Genomic DNA, 20,067 nt, shown 5'->3' with positions numbered 1-20,067 from the left:
ACTGTGGTTGCTGAAGGGCAGGTGGGCAGGTGGATGGGCTAAATGGGTGATGGGTATTAAGGAGGGCCCTAGTGATGAACACTGGGTGTTATATGTAAGTGAAGAATCACTAAATTCTGCTCCTGAAACCAATATTACAATATATGTTAACTACCTAGCATTTAAATAAAAACTTAAAACAAAAATCCAAGTTAAAATTTTATTTTTACTCTTAGAAAGTTGAAATAAATATCTTTTACCTGGTGGGGGGGGGGGTGGAAAAAGAGAAGGAGTAGGATATTCTTTTAAAAAAATAAAAAAAATACTGAGGCACCTGGGTGGCTCAGTTGGTTAAGCCTCTGCCTTCGGCTCAGATCATGATCCTGGGGTCCTGCCTGGGATCAAATCCCACATCGGTCTTCCCGCTCAGCGGGGAGTCTGCTTTTCCTTCTCCTTTTGCCTCTCTGCCCCTCCACTCCACCCTTATGCTTGTGCTCTCTGTCTTTCAAATACATCTTAAAAAATAAAAATAAAAATAAAAAAAAGAAATAAAAATAAAATAGACAAGCAGCTCTTAAAATGCAATAATAGGAAAACAATCCAATGGAAAAGGGCAAAATATTTGAACAGACACCTCACCAAGAGATCTATACATGGCAAAAAAGAATATGAAAAGATGTTCAACATCATATATCATTAGGGAAATGAATTTTTTTTTTTTTTTTTGGTGGGCAGTAAAGCAAAGTTTATTGAGCAAGAGTACTGAGCAATAGTACAAAGCACCTGAAGAGGGAGGGTACCTGAGAAGGTTGCCCAGGAAATTAAAAATATAATAGAAATGTGATCACAGTGCAGACCTATTAGATGGCTAAAATCCAAAACACAGACAGCACCAAATGCTGGCAAAGAGAGCAACAAGAACAACAAGAGCTCTCATTCATTGATGATACAAATTAAAAAAAATGGTACAGTCACTTTGAAAGACAATTTGATAGTCTTACAAAACTAAATTTACTCTTACCATGTAATCTACCCATTGTGCTTTTTGGTAATTGCCCAAATTATTTGAAAAGTTACGTACACAAAACCTCCTCTCAAATGTTTGTAGCAGCATCATTAATAATTGACAAAGTTGGGGGACACCTGGGTGACTCAGTCACTTAAGCGTCTGCCTTCAGCTCAGGTCCTGATCCCAGAGTCCAGGAATCAAGCCCTGAGTCAGGCTCCCTGCTCAACGGGGAGTCTGCTTCTCCCTCTCCCTTTGCCCCTCCCACATTCGTGCTCTCTCATGTGTGCTCTCTCTCTCTCAAATAAAAAAAATCTTAAAAAAATAATTGACAAGGTAGGGAGGAAGCCAAGATATCCTTCAATAGGTGAAAAGATAAAAAAGCTGTGGTAAATCCACACAGTGGAATCTTATTCAGCACTAAAAATAAGTGAGCTATCCCATCATGAAAAGCCACAAAAGAACCTTAAATGCATACTGCTAAATGAAAGAAGCCAATCTTAAAATGCTACATGCTGTATAATTTCAACAACAAAACATTCTGGAATAGGCAAAAATATGGAGACCATAAAAAGATCAATAGTTGCTAGGGGTTTACAGGGTGTGAAAGGATGATGGAGAGATGAACAGGTGGTGCCCACAGACTTTTCTGGCAGTGACACTATTCTGCATGATAGTGTAATGATGGATTCATGTCATTATACATTTGTCAAAACCCACAGAATGCACAATACATTGGCTCACCAATCATATCAGTGTATCTCACTAATGCAAATGTTAATAGTAGAGGAAACTGTATGCTGGCAAATTAGGGATATATGGGAACTCTGTACACATATTCAATTTTTCTTTAAACCTGAAACTGCTCTAAAAATAAAGTCTCTTAATATAAAAAAGTGACCCGGGGTCCCCCAGATTATTTTTAATTAAAGAAGTACAAAGGCTGCATCCTTGCTCTTTAGGAAAGTCACTGGGAACATCTACATAAAACACCAAACTTCTAGGACATTCCAGAAGCTTTCATTGTAAAATCCTCCAAAAGAATAAAGTTTGGACTATGTCCAAGGTTACAAATCCCCAGGTTTGGTAATTCTGTAGAGGGACTTAAAGGACTCAGCATATAGTCATACTCACGGCTAGTATTTACTTTAGTGAAGGAATATAAAGCAAAATCTGCAAAGGGAAAAATACATGGGATGAAGTCTAGAGAAAACTAAGTGAAAGCTTACAAGAGTTCTCCCTTAGAAGAGTCACACAGGACACAACTAATTCCTCCAGCAAGAAGTTATAACAACACATGTGAAATTTTGTCTACCATGGAAGCTCTTGAGACTCAGTGCCCTAGGTTTTTATTGGGGGCTGTACAGAGGCACCCACTACTAAGCATATACCAAAATTCCAGACTCCCAGAAGAAAATAAGATGTTCAACATAAACCACATTTTTGTACAGGCAATCTAGGCACAGTGAGTCACTCTTACCATTTAGGGAAAATTTTATATCTGTGTAAGAAACTGTTCACTAGCCAAGTTCCCAGATACAAGCCAAGAGCTAATCTTGTAGTCAGATTTTTCTAATCATAGTAGACTCGGCCTATTATGTTAACTCTTTCCTGCTTAGGAACCTGACCCAGAATAGATGCAAAAGGAAGGAAACAAAAGAATGCAGAAGGAAAATGACAGAAGACCCCAGACTATTCCAGTTTACGGAAGAAAAGTAGTCCTTCACCTTTTCAATACTAAGTCTATTCACCACTGAGGTTCCTGACTCATCAATTTGAAACACCTCACATGAGGTAATGGATATTCACCAAAACACATATCAGGAGATAAGCTTCAGCCTTGTAACAATCTGTGTAACCTTGGTGAAGATGATTTCTAAGAACTTTCCTAGCTCATGTCAAAGATCTTATTCATTTGAGTGTCTCGTTTTATACTTGAATCTAAAATATCTCCATCTTTTACTGGATCTATTATCCAACACAAGGATCTATCCATTAAAAAATTGTATTTTTTTAAGGTTTTATTTATTTTAGAAAGAGAGAGAGAACCCATGTGACTGGGGGGATGGGCAGAGGGAGAGGAAGAGAGAGAATCTGAAGGATGCTCCTTGCCCAGTGCAGAGCTCAATCCCATGACCCTAAGATCATGATCTGAGCTGAAATCAAGAGTCTGACGCTTAACTGACTGAGCCACCCAGGTGCCCAGCCATTGAAAACAGTTTAAAATCAGTTAATTCCTTCCCTTCCTTCTCCAGTGCCACTCTCGTGATTAGACCCTCTCCCCTAGATCATTGCAATAGTTCCCCAAACTGGTTTTCTTGCTTCCACTCTGTCTGGGGTCTAATTCATCTTACAACCTCAGACAGTTAGAGATTCTTAAAACAGAATTCCACTCATATTGCTAGTACTACCAAAAGTGCTCAATGATCCTCCCAGGCCCAAGAGAATTCAATACAAACTCCTGAACCTATTACTCTATAATATGACCTCAACTTGCCTGATCCTATCTTGTCTTTTGCTACTCTCCAATAGCAATGAAAATTCTGGTCAAACGTCCCCAAACGTACTCCATGTTTTCTATTTTTGGGACCATTTCCATCCACGTGAGAGGTCCATTTCTCCATTTCTGTCAAAGACGTTACCTTTTGTTGAATGGGCACCACTATGGTGCCAGGGCAAATCTCCACATCCAGATGTAAGGTTTTTATTCTCCAGACACCTTCCCACCCCTACAAGGACACCACATACACATTCATGTTACAGTATGTAAAAATTCTACTTGTTTAAGTGTCATGTGTATTCTTATTTTAGCATTCCAATTATAAGCTGCCGAAGGACAGGAAGGATGTCTCATTGATTTTGTAGTCCTGTTGCACCCAGCACAGTGCCTGGCATGTGGTATGCACTCATGGAATAGTGGCTTATTTGAACTGAAGTCACTGAAAGTCCATTAAAAAAAAGGTAATGTTGGACTATCTTGGGAAAAATGTGGAAGATCTGCTCCTGATCTACCAAATACAACACTAGTTCAACGTTAACCTCATGTGGATTCTGGAATCAGAAACACAGAACTGAAAGGGACTCTGGAGATCACTGAGTACCACTCTTCCTTTGGCAGAAAGGGAAAATGAGGCCAAGAAAAAAATATGTTTTCCAAAGTCACACCATGAAAGATAAGAAATAACAAGTGTTGTTGAGGATGTGAAGAAAAAGGAACTCTCATGTACTGTTGGTGGGAATGTAAACTTGGGCAGCTACTATGGAAAACAGTATGGAGGTTCCTCAAAAACTTAAAATTAGAATTATGATATGACCCAGTAATTCTACTACTGGGTATTTATACAAAGAAAATGAAAACACTAATTCAAAAAGATATATGCACTCCTATCTTTATTGCAGCATTTACAACAGCTAAGATATGGAAGCAACTTAAATATTCATTGATAGATGAATGGATAAGGAAGATGTAGATATTGGAATATTAGACAGGCATGAAAAATGATGAGCTCTTACCGTTTGTGATAATATGGATGGCCCTAGAAGGTATTATGCTAGGTGAAGTAAGTCAAACTGAGAAAGATTAATACCATATAATTTTACTAATATGTAGAATCTAAGAAGCAAAACAAATGAATAAACAAACAAAAAAAGTGGAATGAGACTATAAATACAGAGAAAAAACTGATGGGGGTGGACAAAATATGTGAAAGAGAGTGAGAGATATAGACTTCTAGTTATGGGATGAATAAGTCACAGGAATAAAAGGCACAGCATCAGGAATATAGTCAATAATATTGTAATAGTCTTATATGGTGAAATTTTATTTTCTCAAACTTGCATTTTATTGCTTACATAAAGACGATTTATGTATTAAATTATTTATTCTAATGTCCAAAAAAAAAAACAACAACAAAAATGTCACACGGTGAGTTAGTGGAGGAGCTGCTTTGAGAACTCAAGGCTCCTGAGTTCCAGGCAAAGATTTTAACTGTAAGTACTACTATTATAGTGGATCCCTGCTGAGGCAGGGCATGAAGAGAGCCTTGGAATAGGAAGATGCCAATGTTACCAAGACACAGCCGGCAAAGGAAGATGGGAACAAGCTTTTTGAACATACCTCTTGTAACTGAGATTCTTTCTTTTTGGAAGATAGATGTAAGTGCCGATCCAGCAAGGAATAAAACCTCTCACCATCCTTTTCAAATTTTTTTTTCCGCTCCTACATGTGGGAGAGAAAGCACACATTAAGATATCTATATAAATTTTTAATTCACTCTGCTCAGAATTAAGAATGAAGGATGCAGTGTCAGGATTCACCTATCAGGTTTCCAATCTCTCTAGCCTCTGGGAAGAACACAGAAAGAATTTGCTTTAGCATTGGTCTCAGCAGTTTCAATTTCCTCAAATATAACCCTGAATCATTCCACCTACACAAACGGCAATTCCTATTAGTATACCTGAAGGCTCTGGGAGATGCTGCTCAGAAAATGACACTTAAAATGGGCCTGTACACTTGTTACTTTTTCTTCTTCCCAGTATTTTTCTTATTTTTTTCACATGCATTAACTACTCACTCATTTTTTTCAAAGGAGAAAGTAGGAACACAGTGGTGAATTCAATATATGCCTTTAAAAGTCATATACAGATTGAGGGAAAAGATGGTGGAGGAGTAGGGGACCCTATTCCAACCAGTCCCCAGAATTGAGCTGGATTTCTACCAGACCACTCTGAACACCCATGAAATCAGCCTGAGATATAAGAAGATAGATCTGGATCTCTACAAACAAAATATCACAGGCGTCTGGTTTGGAGGTAGGAAGCGGGAAACCGTGATTCCGCAGGCAAATATCAGAGGATAAACAGAAGGGGGAGGGAGCCGAGCCGTGGGGATCCTACACCACCGGTGAGCGATAGCCTCCCATGCTGAGGAGGGAGCACCGGGCCTCCTCTTTTCTTTCTTGTCTATTAATTGGTCTTCTAGATCACTAATTCGTTCTTCTGCCTCACTTACCCTAGCTGTTAGATTATCTAGATTAGCTTGGATCTCACTGATAGCATTTTTAAGTTCTGCCAATTCAGCTTTCATTTCTGCCCTTAGAGACTCTATGTTGCCATTAATCGATTTCTCCATTCTAGCTATCGTCTTCACAATTGCTAGCCTGAATTCCATCTCCGACATCTTGGTTATATCTGAATCCATTTGTAAATCTGTGGCATAAGTCATATTCTCTGAGTCTTTCCTATTTTGGGGGTTCCTCCTCCTAGTCATTCTGTTGAGGGGTGGTTGAGGGAATGTATAGAGTCCAAATTATTGACCAGAACCCAAGCAAGATGCACCTGTTTTCTAGGGACCTTAGGGTTGCTGGCCTCGTTTTCCCTGCCTGTCTTCTGGGAGAGGAGCCTGCCACACTGTTACTCAGGCAACCCTGTTTGGGCAGAGTTGCCCTGCCACCCTGTGGCGGGGCATGCGCTCAGTGGGAACCGGTTTTTGGGGGCTTTTGTTCTCTGGCGCCTTTCTCTGGCGACTTTCCGCGTCTCTTCGGAGAGTCAGAGCAGAAGAGACCATTTCCAACCGTCTGCCTCAGAGCAGAGAGATCACAGTCTCTTTTTTAGTGAGCTCTCCAGGCCACAGTTTCTCCGTTTTTGTCTGTGCTGCTATAAACTGCAGCGTCCTAGGTCGTGTGCCCCTCCACAGCACTCCCAGTCCTGCCTCCAGGTCAGGGTATGTCTCTGCCCTTTGTGCTTCTAAAACCACCAGCCACTCCCAGTTTGCACGTGCAACCCCACTGCTTTGGTTTCCATCCAGAGGGCTGACCTAAAGTCCTTTCCCCGCCCATACCGGTTTGCAAGTCTGTGCCACGTCCCCAGCGCAAGAGGTTATCGCTCACTGGCGGTGTAGGATCCCCATGGTCAGGGTCCTTCCAGCTGCTGTTTATACTCTGATATCTGTCCGTGAAATCATGGCTCCCCGCTTCGAACCTCAAAACCAACCACCTGCGATCTTCTGTTTGTAGAGATCCAGATCTATCTTCTTACATCTCAGGCTGATTTCGTGGGTGCTCAGAGTGGTCTGGTAGATACCCAGCTCAATTCCGGGGACCAGTGGAATAGGGTCCCCTACTCCTCCGCCATCTTTTCCAAATCCCCTGAATACCCAACTTTTATATCAACATGGATGAGACTGGAGGAGATTATGCTAAGTGAAGTAAGTCAAGCAGAGAAAGGTTTCACTTATTTGTGGAACATAAGGAATAGCATGGATGACATTAGGAGAAGGAAGGGAAAAATGAAGGGGGGAGGACTGGAGGGGGAGACGAACCATGAGAGGCTCTGGACTCTGAGAAACAAACTGAGGGTTTTAGAGGGGAAGGGGGTGGGGGTATGTGTTAGCCTGGTGATGGGTATTAAGAAGGGCATATACTGCATGGATCACTGGGTGTTATATGAAAACAATGAAGTGTGGATCTCTACATCAAAAACTAATGATGTATTGTATGGTGACTAATATAACATAATAAAATAAAATTTAAAAAATAAAAGTCATATACAATGCATTTAGACAGACTAATACTAAGTAAAACTTTTCCAAGGCAATAGGAACCTTGGACTGCCTTTATAAATGATGAGTTCTTTGATACTATTTAAGCATTTTACTACTGCCCTATTAAAAGATGATGTTACAAATGAGGAAACAATCCTGGAAAGTGTAGCCACAAAGCAAGAGACAAAAGCTTCATGGAGGATGGAGGACTCAGCCGTCCCTCTCCTTAAGTATGAAATTTAATTAAGTTCTCTGCCTCAGCACAACTGGAAGTCACACAGCTCCAAAAGAGCATTAACAATGCTCATTTGTCACACACTAATGCTGACACTTTGCAATCCTCTCAACACCATGCTGGGAAATTCATGTAAAAGGCCTGTGTTGTGTCATAGTAAATCCAAATTCACCAAGCACCTACAGAGTGTCAGTTACTAGAAGAGGCACAGCAAAAGACACACAGGCAAAAAGAAAAAAAGAACACCTCACACATGATTTATTTCTAGAGGCAATCTGTTCCTGGGCAGGAAGCCAGGACAGAGCTCAGTGACCTCTGACCCGGAAGGAAAGTGTTTTATACCAAAGATAAAGAAGTAGAGAGGAGGGCACCTGGGTGGCTCAGTTGGTTAAGCGACAGCCTTCAGCTCAGGTCATGATCCCAGGGTCCTGGGATCGAGCCCCACATCAGGCTCCCTGCTCAGTTGAGAGCCTGCTTCTCCCTCTCCCTGCTGCTCTGCCTACTTGGGCTCTTTCTCTATCTCTCTGTCAAATAAATAAATAAAAAATCTTAAAAAAAAAAAAAGAAGTAGAGACAAAACTAACATTAACTGAGGCCCACATCAGGTCAGGCAGTGAAGTAGGTACTTATAATCCATTATTTCATTTAGTCTTCACAACCCTGAGAAATAGATATTGTAAAGGAACTTAAGGTTCAAAAAAGTGAACTATCTTGTCCAAGATCACATAATATATAGATCTATTTGATTTCTTCCATATAGTCAAATAGAGCCCAGATGATCATGAGAGGAATTACACTCAGGAGGCCTGTAAATAACCAGGAAAACTTGTGAATAAAACTCAAGTAGGTCTATAGCCCTAGCCCAAACTCATACCAAATCACATGAGATAGAAATTTTCACACAAAACATAGGTAAGACACACCGTTCCTCCAGCTGGTGAATCTATTTAAAGTAGCAATTCTTTGAAGAAAGCATTAGGGCCAGAAAATGTCAGTGAATTCTCTAAGAACAGATAAAGTTCTGTTGGTCAATTCCTCCACCAATTCAATTTTTAAAATAAAAACTATGAAATGTAACTCACATATAAAATTCATCCTTTAAAGTGAACAATTCAAGGTTTTTAGTGTATTTACAAAACTGTGCAACCATCACTGCTAATTCCAGAATATTTCCATCACCTAAGAAAAACCCTATACCTATTAGTAGTCATTCCCCCCCCCCCTTCTCCTAATACTCCCCTCAAGAAGCCAAAATTTAATTTTTGTCTCTGTGGATTTGTATATTCTAGAGGTTTCACATAATTCTAGTCATATAATATGTGACCATTTGTGCCTGTCTTGTTACACTTAACATGTTTTCAAGATTAATTCATGTTGTAGCATGTATCAGTACTTCATTCCTTTTTATGGCTGAATAATATCTGATATACCACATTTTCTTTATAAATTCACGTTGATGGACATTTGGGTTATTTCCATTTCCTCAGCAATTATGAATAATGCTGCTGTGAACATTCATGTACAAGATTTTCTGTGGCCATGTTTTCAATTCATTTGGGCATATATATATAAGCAGTGGAACTGCTGAGTGATAGGACAACTCTATGTTTAACTATCTAAGGAACTGCCAAACTGTTTTCCAAAGCAGGTGTATCATTTTACATTGTCAACAGCAATGAATGAGAGTTCTAATTTCTGAACATCCTTACCAACCCTTATGTGTCTTTTTGGTTACAAATAACCTAGTGGGTGTTAACTTGCATTCACTGTAGTTTGACTTGCATTTCCTAAATGACTAATGATGTCTTATCATGTGTTTATTGACCCTTTGTGTATACATGTACATACACACACATATATATATTCTTCAATGAAATGTTTATTGAATTATTTTGTCCATTTGTAAATTTGTTTTTTTATCTTTATATTTTCAAGTTACAAGAATTTGTTATATAACTCTGAATACTAGCTGTGGTGTATTTTCTCCCATTCTTTGGGTTGTTGTGGCACTTTATTGGTAGTGTCCTTTGAAGCATGAACATTTTTAATTTTGTGAGGTCCAATCAGCCTATTTTCTTCAATTTCTTGTGTTTTTGGTATCATATCTCAGAAAATGTTGCCTGATCAAAGGTCATGAAGATTTATAGCTATGTTTTCTTCCAATAACTTTATATTTTCTGGTTTTAATTTTTGAATGCAGTGTGATATAGGGCTCCAACTTCATTCTTTTGCATATGGATAACCAGTAATCTCAGAACCATTTGTTCTAAAGACTATTCTTTCCTTAATGAATTGTTTTGGCATTCTCAGAAAATATCAATCAGCCATAAATGTATAGGTTTATTTCCGGACTCTCAGTTCTATTCTATTAATTTATATGTCTATCTTCATATCACAACCACATTGTCTTGATTACTATAGCTTTGTAGTAAGTTCTGAAATTAAAGACTGTGACTCTTTTTTTTTCATTATTTCTTTTTCTATTCTAGTCTTCTGTGTGGATTTTGGGTCACCTTATCAATCTGTGAAAAATAGCCAGCTGAAATTTTGGTACAGATGACACTGAATCTGTAGATCAATTCTGTGACTATACTATCTTAACAATATGAAGTCTGATTCATGAACACAAGATGTGTTTCTATTTATCCTTCTATTTATTTAGGTCTTAGTTAATTTATTCCATTAACGTTTTGTACTATTCAATGTATAAGTCTTGCAATTTTTTGTTAATTTATACCTCAGTACTTTAATATTTTGATGCTACAGCAAATGGGAATTTCTTAATTTAATTTTCAGATAATTTATTAATAGTGTATAGAAATACAATTTATTTTTGTATATTGATTTTGTATCCTGCAACCTTGATGAACCCCTTTACTAATTCCAATAGTGTGTGTGTGTGTGTGTGTGTGTGTGTGTGTTTGTACCTTAGGATTCTATATTTAAGATGAAGTAATCAGCAAATACAGATAGTTTTACTTCTTCCTTTCCAATCTTGGCTAATTATCCTGGCTAGAACCCCCAGCATAATGTTAAATAGAAGTGCCAAGAGTGGACATCCTTGATTTCTTGAGATTAGAGGGAAGGGTTATAGTCTTTCACTATTATGTATATGATGTTAGTAATGGGTTTTTTATATTTCTCAATTATCAGGTTGAGAAAGTTCCCTTCCATTCCTAGTTTGTAAAATATTTTTATCATGATAGGGTGTTGGATTTTGTCAAAAGCCTTCTTTGTGTTGAGATGTTCATATACTTTTGTCCTATAATCTATTAATATAGTATACAGTATTGATTGATTTTTTGGATGTTAAACCAACCATGCATTCCAGGAACAAATCTCACTTGGTTATGGTATATACTTATTTTTATATGCTGCTGGATTTGGTTTGCTTGTATTTTGATGAGAACCTTTACATCTATAGAGTAGTACACTCTTATCCACAATTTTGCTTTCCACAGTTTCAGTTACTAAGGTCCACCAAAGTCTGCAAGAAGATCCTCTTTCTGATGTAATATCAGAAGGTCAATAGTAGCCTAAAGATATGTCACAATGCTTATGTCATCATCTGACCACACAGGAATTTTATCATTTCACATTATCACAAGAAGGATAAGTACAGTACAAAAAGATATTTTGAGAGAAAGAGAAACCACATTGTTATAACTTTTATTATAGTATACTGTTATAATTGTTCTTTTTTATTTTTAGCTATTGTTGTTAATCTCTTACTGTACCTAATTTATAAATATTATCATATGTATATATGTATAGGAAAAATATATATACACATACATACACACACATACAGCTTGGTACTAAAAATTATATATATATATATATGGCTTGGTACTATCCATGGTTTCAGGCATCCACTGGGGGGGGTCTTAGAATGTATTCCTCATAGATAAGGGGGAACTACTCTATTCATGAGCCATAGTAGCCTGTAGTTTTGTTTTCTTGTTATGCCTTTGGTTTTGCTATCAGGTTAATATCTGCCTTATAGAATGAGTTGAGAGGTATTTCCTCCTCTTCTACTTTTGGAAGAGTTTGTAAAAGATAAGTGTTAATTCTTTAAACATTAGGTAGAAATCCCAGTGGGTCCAGTTGGTCCCGGGCTTTTCTTTTCTTTTTTTTTAAATTTTATTTTATTATGTTATGTTAATCACCATACATTACATCATTAGTTTTTGATGTAGTGTTCCATGATTCATTGTTTGTGTATAACACCCAGTGCTCCATTCAATATGTGCCCTCTTTAATACCCATCACCAGGCTAACCCATCCCCCCACCCCCTCACCTCTAGAACCCTCAGTTTGTTTCTCAGAGTCCATAGTCTCTCATGGTTCGTCTCTCCCTCCGATTTACCCCCATTCATTTTTCCCTTCCTACTATCTTTTTTTTTTTTAACATATAATGTATTACTTGTTTCAAAGGTACAGGTCTGTGATTCAACAGTCTTACACAATTCACAGCACTCACCATAGCACAAATCTTCCCCAATGTCTATCACCCAGCCACCCCATCCCTCCCACTCCCCACCACTCCAGCAACCTTCAGTTTGTTTCCTGAGATTAAGAATTCCTCATATCAGCAAGATCATATAATACATGTCTTTCTCTGATTGACTTATTTCGCTTAGCATAATACCCTCTAGTTTCATCCACTTCGTTGCAAATGGCAAGCAACAGCCAAACTATGGACAGAGCCAAGATGTCCATCAACAGATGGATAAGGATGTGATATATATATACAGTGGAATATTATGCAGCCATCAAAAAAACAACAACAACAACTAAATCTTGGTCCCGGGCTTTTCTTTCTGTAAGTCTATTAAGATTTTCTATTTCTTCTGGAATTCACTTACATTTAATTCCACTAATGTCAACAATCAGTGACATCAGCCTACTTCTTCTGGGACATTCCAATATTGGTTAAAAAGAACTTTCATTTCAGGGACAATTTGACTACAAAGCCAAATGTAGCAGGGGCTCTGATCAAGAGTCACTGTCCATCCTCAAGTTAAATGGCTGCATTAAGACAGTTGTTAGACTGATAAGGAAGGAAAGGAACTCCTATACATTGAGAATATACCTTTGCCAAGCAGGATGTGAGGTTCTTTATTATATACCAACTATCAACTCTGAATGCTAGGTTTAACTTTTACAAATTTTCTTATTTAATAGAAATTTATACAGAATCAGAGACTGAATAGAGAAAACAGACCCAGGAAATTTGATTGCAGCATTACACTCATAATGCCCAAGTGACCATATCAGAAGCATTCATGTTTAAGACTTTTATTAAAGTTTTTTTAATTCAAATTATCATCTAGTTCCATGCAGTAGGTTAAGACAAGCAGCTATACCCAGTCATCTTTCTGCTATTTCCTCTTCTCTAGAAATAACCTCTTTTGTCTCTAAGCCAATTATTCTAGTATTTACTTCCATATTTCTAATATCTCAAAATAAATTTATATTGCTATTATGAATTTTTAAATTTTGTGCATTATCTATTAACTTTCAAATAAAGATGAGGATTTAACTCTTTCTTCTCCCTATCTCATTACCACTACCATCTCCTTTGTCCCCCAACCCAAAACCATTTCCTGATACTCCCAATATACTTTTAATGCAATTTTTCTTTGATTTATAGTCAGTAATTACATTTTTATGACAATCTAAATATTACTTATAGCTTACATATATATTATTAATGTTACCTTCCTGTACAACTAGATAACGATCAAATCATCCTAAATACCCTAGAAAATGACTTAAACACAGGAGAATAAACTCTACAAAAAAAAAAAAAATAGAGAAGAGGCCACATGAAAGAAAGTAGGAAGAACGGAGATGTGCTTTGGAAGAGAAAGAGATCATGCCTGCTGCAGTCACAGACAAGGGTGTGAGACACACTAGCATACAGGTGAGCTCACAGGGAAAATGAATCCCTATAGCAACTGACTTGGAAAACAAGAGGGGCCAAATTTCTTGAGTTCTTACAACCAGCAAGTTTAAAATCTGGAGTTTTAAAGGTAAGCAGGCTTGGCTGGGATAGAGCCTGGAGGGCATTGCACTGCTCTTGGAGAGAAGGCAGACAAACAATCTGGGGACAAACAGAATGGAAGGAGCAATCTGAAGACCCTGGGGCACACAGTGGGGAGGTTATTCACTCATCTCAGGGCATGTCCCAGAGAGATAGCATTCAAGGAGAAACACCTCTGGAAACAAAGGACCTGGCCAGCGACATTTCCATCCTCCTACACCTCTGCATAAGCAGAGGGCCACATGCAGGAACCAGTGCAGCACTGACCCTCCCTATCTCACATGCTTACACCAAGTCTTCTATCTCCCATGCTCTGGTGAAACCACCCTTTCCAGTCATGTCTGACTCAGTCCTAGTGTGGTGGGACTCTCCCCGAGAAGAGTGGCCCAAATCTCGGCTCATACCATGTCTCCCAACATGAGAGTTTTGCAGAGACTCAGTTCTGGAAGCGGGGGTGATAGGTATCATTTCACAATCAGACCAGAGCACATCTTGTTAAAATGCACCACATTCAGGCCAGGGACTAAACACTGCCCACAACAGGCAAAGAAAACCTTGGCAGACGACTGACTTAAAGGATAAAGTAGATAGGACAAAACAGCAGAACACATGCAGCACACATTGGAAACACTACTGAAAGTGCCAGGCCCTGGGGAACAGGGGACACTACATGGCAGGACACTGCAAGACCTCGTCTTCATAAGGCCATTAACCTCAAAAACAGAAGATGTATCTGACTTTCCTAACACAGAGAAACAGGCACAGAGACACAGACAAAATGAGAAGACAGAAATTTATCCCAAATGAAAGAACAGGACAAGGCCATGGCAGAGATCTAAGTGAAAGAGATATAAATAACATGCCTGATAGATCATTTAAAGATCATAAGGATAATCATAGTACTTGAGAAAAGAGAGGAAGACATGAGTGAGACCCTTAAAACATGGATGAGAAATAACATAGGAGAGATAAATGACTCAATAAATGAAATGAGAAACATGCTTGATAGAATGAACAGCAGGCTGGAAGAAGCTGAGGAAAGAATTAATGACCTAGAAGACAGAGTAATGGAAAGTAATTAAGCTAAACAAAAGAGAGAAAGAAGAATTATGTAAAATGAGAAGAGACTTAAGGAACTCAGTGCCTCCATCGAATATAATTACATTTGTATCACAGGGGTCCCAGAAGAAGATGACTTAGAAAAGGGGGCAGAATATTTATTTGAAGAAATAACAGTTGAAAACTTCCCTAAACTGGGGAAGGAAACAGATATCCAGATCTAGGAGGCACAGAGAACTTTCATCAAAATCAACAAAAACAGATTCATAGCAAGAAATATTGTAATTAAATTCGCAAAGTATAGTGATAAACAACAAATTTTAAAAGCAGCAAGACCAAAGAAGACAGTAAGTTACAAGGAAAACCCCATAAGACTATAAGCTGATTTTTTAGCAGAAACTTTCAAAGCCAGAAGGGAGTGGCATGATATATTCAAAGTGTTGAATGGAAAAAATCTGAAGCCAAGAATACTGTATCAGGCAAGGCTATCATTCAGAACAGAAGGAGAGATAAAGAATTTCCCAGATGAACAAAAACTGAAGGAGTTCATGATTACTAAACCAGCCCTGCAAAAAATATTAACAGGACTCTTTGGAGTGGAAAGGAGAGGCCCAAACTGACAGTATAAAGGTAGGAGACACAAAAGCAGTAAAAATGAATTTCTGTAAAAAATCAGTCAAGGAAATCACAAAATAAAAGTATGTAAAATATGACAACATATACCTAAAACGTGGGGAGGAGTAAAGAATGGGTTCATGGGTGCCTGAGTGGTTCAAATAAGTGTCCAGCTCTTGGTTTCGAATCAGGTCATGATCTCAGGGTTGCAAACCCCACATCAGGCCCCATGCTCAGTGTGGAGTCTGCTTGGAATTCCATGCCTCTCCATCTCCATCTCCCTTCCTTGCTCCCTCTCTCTCTCAAATAAATAAATAAAATCTTTGAAAAAAAAAAAGAATGGGTTCAAACTTAAACAACCATCAACATAATATAGACTGCTATATGCAGAAGAAGTTATATACAAATCTAATGTTAATCATATATCAAAATCCACTAACAAATATGCAAGGAGTAAAAAGAAAGAAATCCAAATATATCACCAAAGAAAATCAGGAAACCTTAAATGAAAGACAAGAAAGGATTAGAGAAAATCTTCAGAAATAAGCAAAAAACAATAAAATGACAATAAATGCATATTTATCAATAATTACTTTGAATGTGAATGGACTAAACGCTCAAACAAAAGGCACAAGGTGACAGAATGAATTAAAAAAATAGACCCATCTATATGCTGCCAATCAAGAGACTCATTTTAGACCTAAAGACACCAGCAGAGTGAAGTGAGGGGATGGAGAAACATCTATCATGCAAATGGATGTCAAAAGAAAGCCAGAGCAGCAATATTTTATTGGACAAAATAGACTTTTAAAACAAAGAGTATAGCAAGAAATGAAGGACACTATATAGTCATAAATGGGAAAACTCAACAAGAAGATATAATAATTGTAAATATTTATACATCTAACATGGGAGCACCCCAATACATAAAACAGTTAATAACAAACATAAAGGAACTAATTGATAATAATACAATAAAGGTAGGTGATGGGAAATACGGAATGCACTTGTCATGATGAGCACTGGGTGATGTATGGAATTGTTAAATCACTATATTATACATGTGAAACTAATATTACATGGTATGTTAACTAACTGGAATTTAAATAAAAACTTTAAAAAAATAAACTCATTGACAACTCAAAAAAATGAAGGAAGAATTATATAATTTTACAATAGGTGAAGACATCAATACCCACTTTCAATAATGGATAAAATGTGTAGACAGAAGATCAATAAGGAAATACAAAATAAACAACACCATAAACTATTGATACCTAACAGACATATATTAAATATCCCACCTAACAAGAGCAGGAAACACATTCTTCTCAACTATACATAGAATATTTTCTAGGATAGACAACATATTAGGCCAAAAACCAAGTCTTAATACATTTTGAAAATTTGACATTACTTAAGTATGTTTTCCAACCACAACAAAATAAAGCTCAAACTTAATCACAGAAGGGAAAACTGGAAAATTCATGAATATGTGGAAATTAAATAAAACTCTCTTAAACAATCAAAGGGATAAAGAAGAAATCACGAGAGAAATTAGAAAATACTTAGAGATAAATAAAAAGAAAATGCAACATACTGAAACTTATGAAATGTAGCAAAGGCAATGTTCGGAGGAAGATTTATAGATGTGAATGCTTATATTAAAAAAGAATAAAGAGGTAAAACCAATAACCTTCATATACACCTTGAGGAATTAGAACAAGAAAAGCAAACTAAATCTAAAGCCATCAGAATGTAGAAAATAAAGATTAGAGCAAAGATAAATGAAACGGAGAATAGAAAAACAATAGAATCAACAAAACCAAAAGTTGGTTCTTCAAAAAGATTTTAAAAATTGACAAGTTTTTAGCTAAACTAACAAAAAAGAGGAGAGGGAGTCAAAATCAGAAATGAAAGTGAGAACATTACTATCAACCTTCCAGAAATAAAAAAAGGATTATAAGAGAATACTACGGAAAATTGTATGTCAACAAATTGAGCAACCTAGCTGAAATGGAGAAATTCTGAAAGTACTCAAAATTACTTAAACTGGCTCAAGGAGAAATAGAAATTTTAAACACACCTTTAAAAAGTACAAAAGATTGAATCAGTAATCAAAAACCTCCCAACAAAGAAAATTCCAGGAACAGATGACTTCACTAGTGAATTTTACTTCATTCTGTGAGGCCAGCATTACTCTGATACCAAAGACAGATAAAAACATCACAAGAAAATAGCTTTCCATGCTACCCAGAGAGGTGTCCATATGGCAGTTTGTGTTTCTGTCATAACTTAAAGGGAAACTTTCACAACTCCAGAGCCCTTGATGTCCTGCAAATGAAGGAGGAGGATGTACTCAAATTCCTTGCAGCAGGAACCCACTTAGGTGGCATCAACCTTGACTTCCAAATGGGTCAGTGTATCTACTAAATGAAAAGTGACAGCATCTCCATCATAGATCTGAAGAGAACCTGGGAAAAGCTTCTGCTGGGAACTTGTGCCATTGTTGCCATTGAAAACCCAGCTGAATTTACAGCTATGATTTTCTTTTACTGATTTTTTGCTGATTTTGACTATATCCTTAAGAATGATAGAGTATGTTTTATTCTCATAGTTTTTCTCCTGGTCTCTAATTATAGATTTGTATTCTTCTTTGATTGAAAAATTATTTAGGATAGGATTGTTCAATTTCCAAAGGGTAGTTTTTCTGATTATAACTCATATTGTTAATTTCTCATTTTATTACAAAATAAACAGAGAATATCTTGTACATTTCTGCTTTTCATATACATTATGAGTAACAGAGGATGGAGTTAGCAAACATTTTAATGGCATGTGGAAGAAATAACACATTCCTCATTTATAATGTATTGTTAGTTAGAAACTGCTGTAAGAGAACTTACAAGATTTTTAATGATCTAAATTAAATTGCTAAATAGGTTAAAAAAAAAAAACCCAGCTGATGTCAGTGTCATATAATCCAGGAATACTGGCCAGTGAGCTGCGCTGAAGTTTGCTGCTGCTACTAGAGCCACTCCTATTGCTGGCCACTTCATTCCTGGAACCTTCACTAACCAGAACCAGGCAGCCTTCTGGGAGCCAAGATTTCTGGTGGTTACTGATCACAGGGCTGACCACCAGCCTCTCACTGAGGCATCTTATGTTAACCTGCTTACCATTTCTCAGTATAACACAGACTCTTCTCTGCACTATGAGGACATTGCCATCCCTTGCAGCAATAAGGGAACTCACTCAATGGGCGTGATATGGTGGATGCTGGCCCAGGAAGTTCTGTGCATGCACAGCATCATTTCCTGTAAGTACCCATGGGAGGTCATGCCTGATCTCTACTTCTACAGAGATCCTGAAAAGACTGAAAAAGAAGAGCAGGCTGCTGCTGAAAAGGCTGTGAACCAGGAGGAATTTCAGGGTGAATGGATGGCTCCAGCTCCTGAGTTCACTGCTACTCAGCTTGAAGTCACAGACTGGTCTGAAGGCATGCAGGTGCCCTCTGTGCCTATTCAGCAGTTTCCTACTAAGGATTGAAGTGCTCAGCTTGCAACCAAACGCTGGTCTGTAGCTCCCACTGCTCAGGCCACTGAATGCATAGGAACAACCACTGAGTGATCTTAAGCTGCTCTTCCACAAAGGCAAACAAAATGAAAATAAGGTTGATAGAAAATAAAGTTTCGGGCACCTGGGTGGCTCAGTTGGTGAAGCAACTGCCTTCGGCTCAGGTCATAGTCCCAGAGTCCTGGGATCGAGTACCACATCGGGTTCCTTGCTCAGCGGGGAGCCTGCTTCTCCCTCTGCCTGCAGCTCCCCCTCCTTGTGCTCTCTCTCTCACTCTCTCTCTCTCTCAAGTAAATAAATAAAATCTTTAAAAAAGAAGAGAAAGTTTCTAAAAAAAAAAGCAAAAACAAAAAAGCAAACAAAATCATAAGAAAATAAAATTATAAACCAACATAAGTTATGAATACAGATGTAAAAATCTTCAACAATATACTAACAGAATCTAAGAAAATATTAAAAGGATTATAGACTATGACCAAGTGGGTTTTTTCCCCAGTAATGAAAAGGTGCTCGTAAGAAAATCAATGTAGCAGTCTCTATAAAGATGGTGGAGCAGGAAGATCTTGAGCTCATCTCCTCTCATAGACACACCAAAACTACAACCACATAGAGAACAACTATCTAAGAATGACATAATGACTAGACGAACAGCTCTTTCACAACTACAGATAAGAAGAAAAAGCCACATTAAAACACATAGAAGGAGTAGAGATGAGGTCTAGTTAGGACCCACACCCCAGCATGGCAAACCATAATCAGGAGGGATATCACAAATGCAGAGTTCCTCCCTAAGGATCAAGGGTTTTAAGTCCCACCTTGAGCACCCCAGCCCTGAGGACCTACACCAGGAAGACAATAACGCCTGGCTTTGAATACCAGTGGTGCTTAGCTCTGGGAGCTTAGAAAATCAGTGAGGTTTAACACTGGAAGAGCCAGAGGGCTATATGAAGACTCTGCTCTTACAGGGCTCTCACACAAACACACTTGCTTGGACATGAAGCACAGAG

General features: G+C 37.8%; 1 protein-coding gene and 1 pseudogene across 3 annotated transcripts in view; one reads left to right on the top strand and one right to left on the bottom strand.

Moving 5' to 3' along the window:
- OPHN1 (oligophrenin 1) overlaps positions 1-20,067 on the bottom strand; it is a 507,505-nt gene that overhangs the window by 217,240 nt on the left and 270,198 nt on the right. For all 3 annotated transcript variants that reach the window (XM_032393808.1, XM_032393806.1, XM_032393807.1), the window contains exon 6: positions 5,103-5,204. In XM_032393808.1, the coding sequence (XP_032249699.1) occupies positions 5,103-5,204 (102 nt within the window). The remainder of the gene's footprint in view (positions 1-5,102; positions 5,205-20,067) is intronic.
- On the top strand, positions 13,643-19,114 carry LOC116625347 (annotated as a pseudogene).

Source organism: Phoca vitulina, unplaced genomic scaffold (genome assembly GCF_004348235.1).
Source record: "Phoca vitulina isolate PV1807 unplaced genomic scaffold, GSC_HSeal_1.0 scaffold77, whole genome shotgun sequence".
NCBI lineage: Eukaryota > Metazoa > Chordata > Mammalia > Carnivora > Phocidae > Phoca > Phoca vitulina.
The sequence above is the reverse complement of the archived record's forward strand: the minus strand, read 5'-3'. Positions and strand labels throughout refer to the sequence as shown.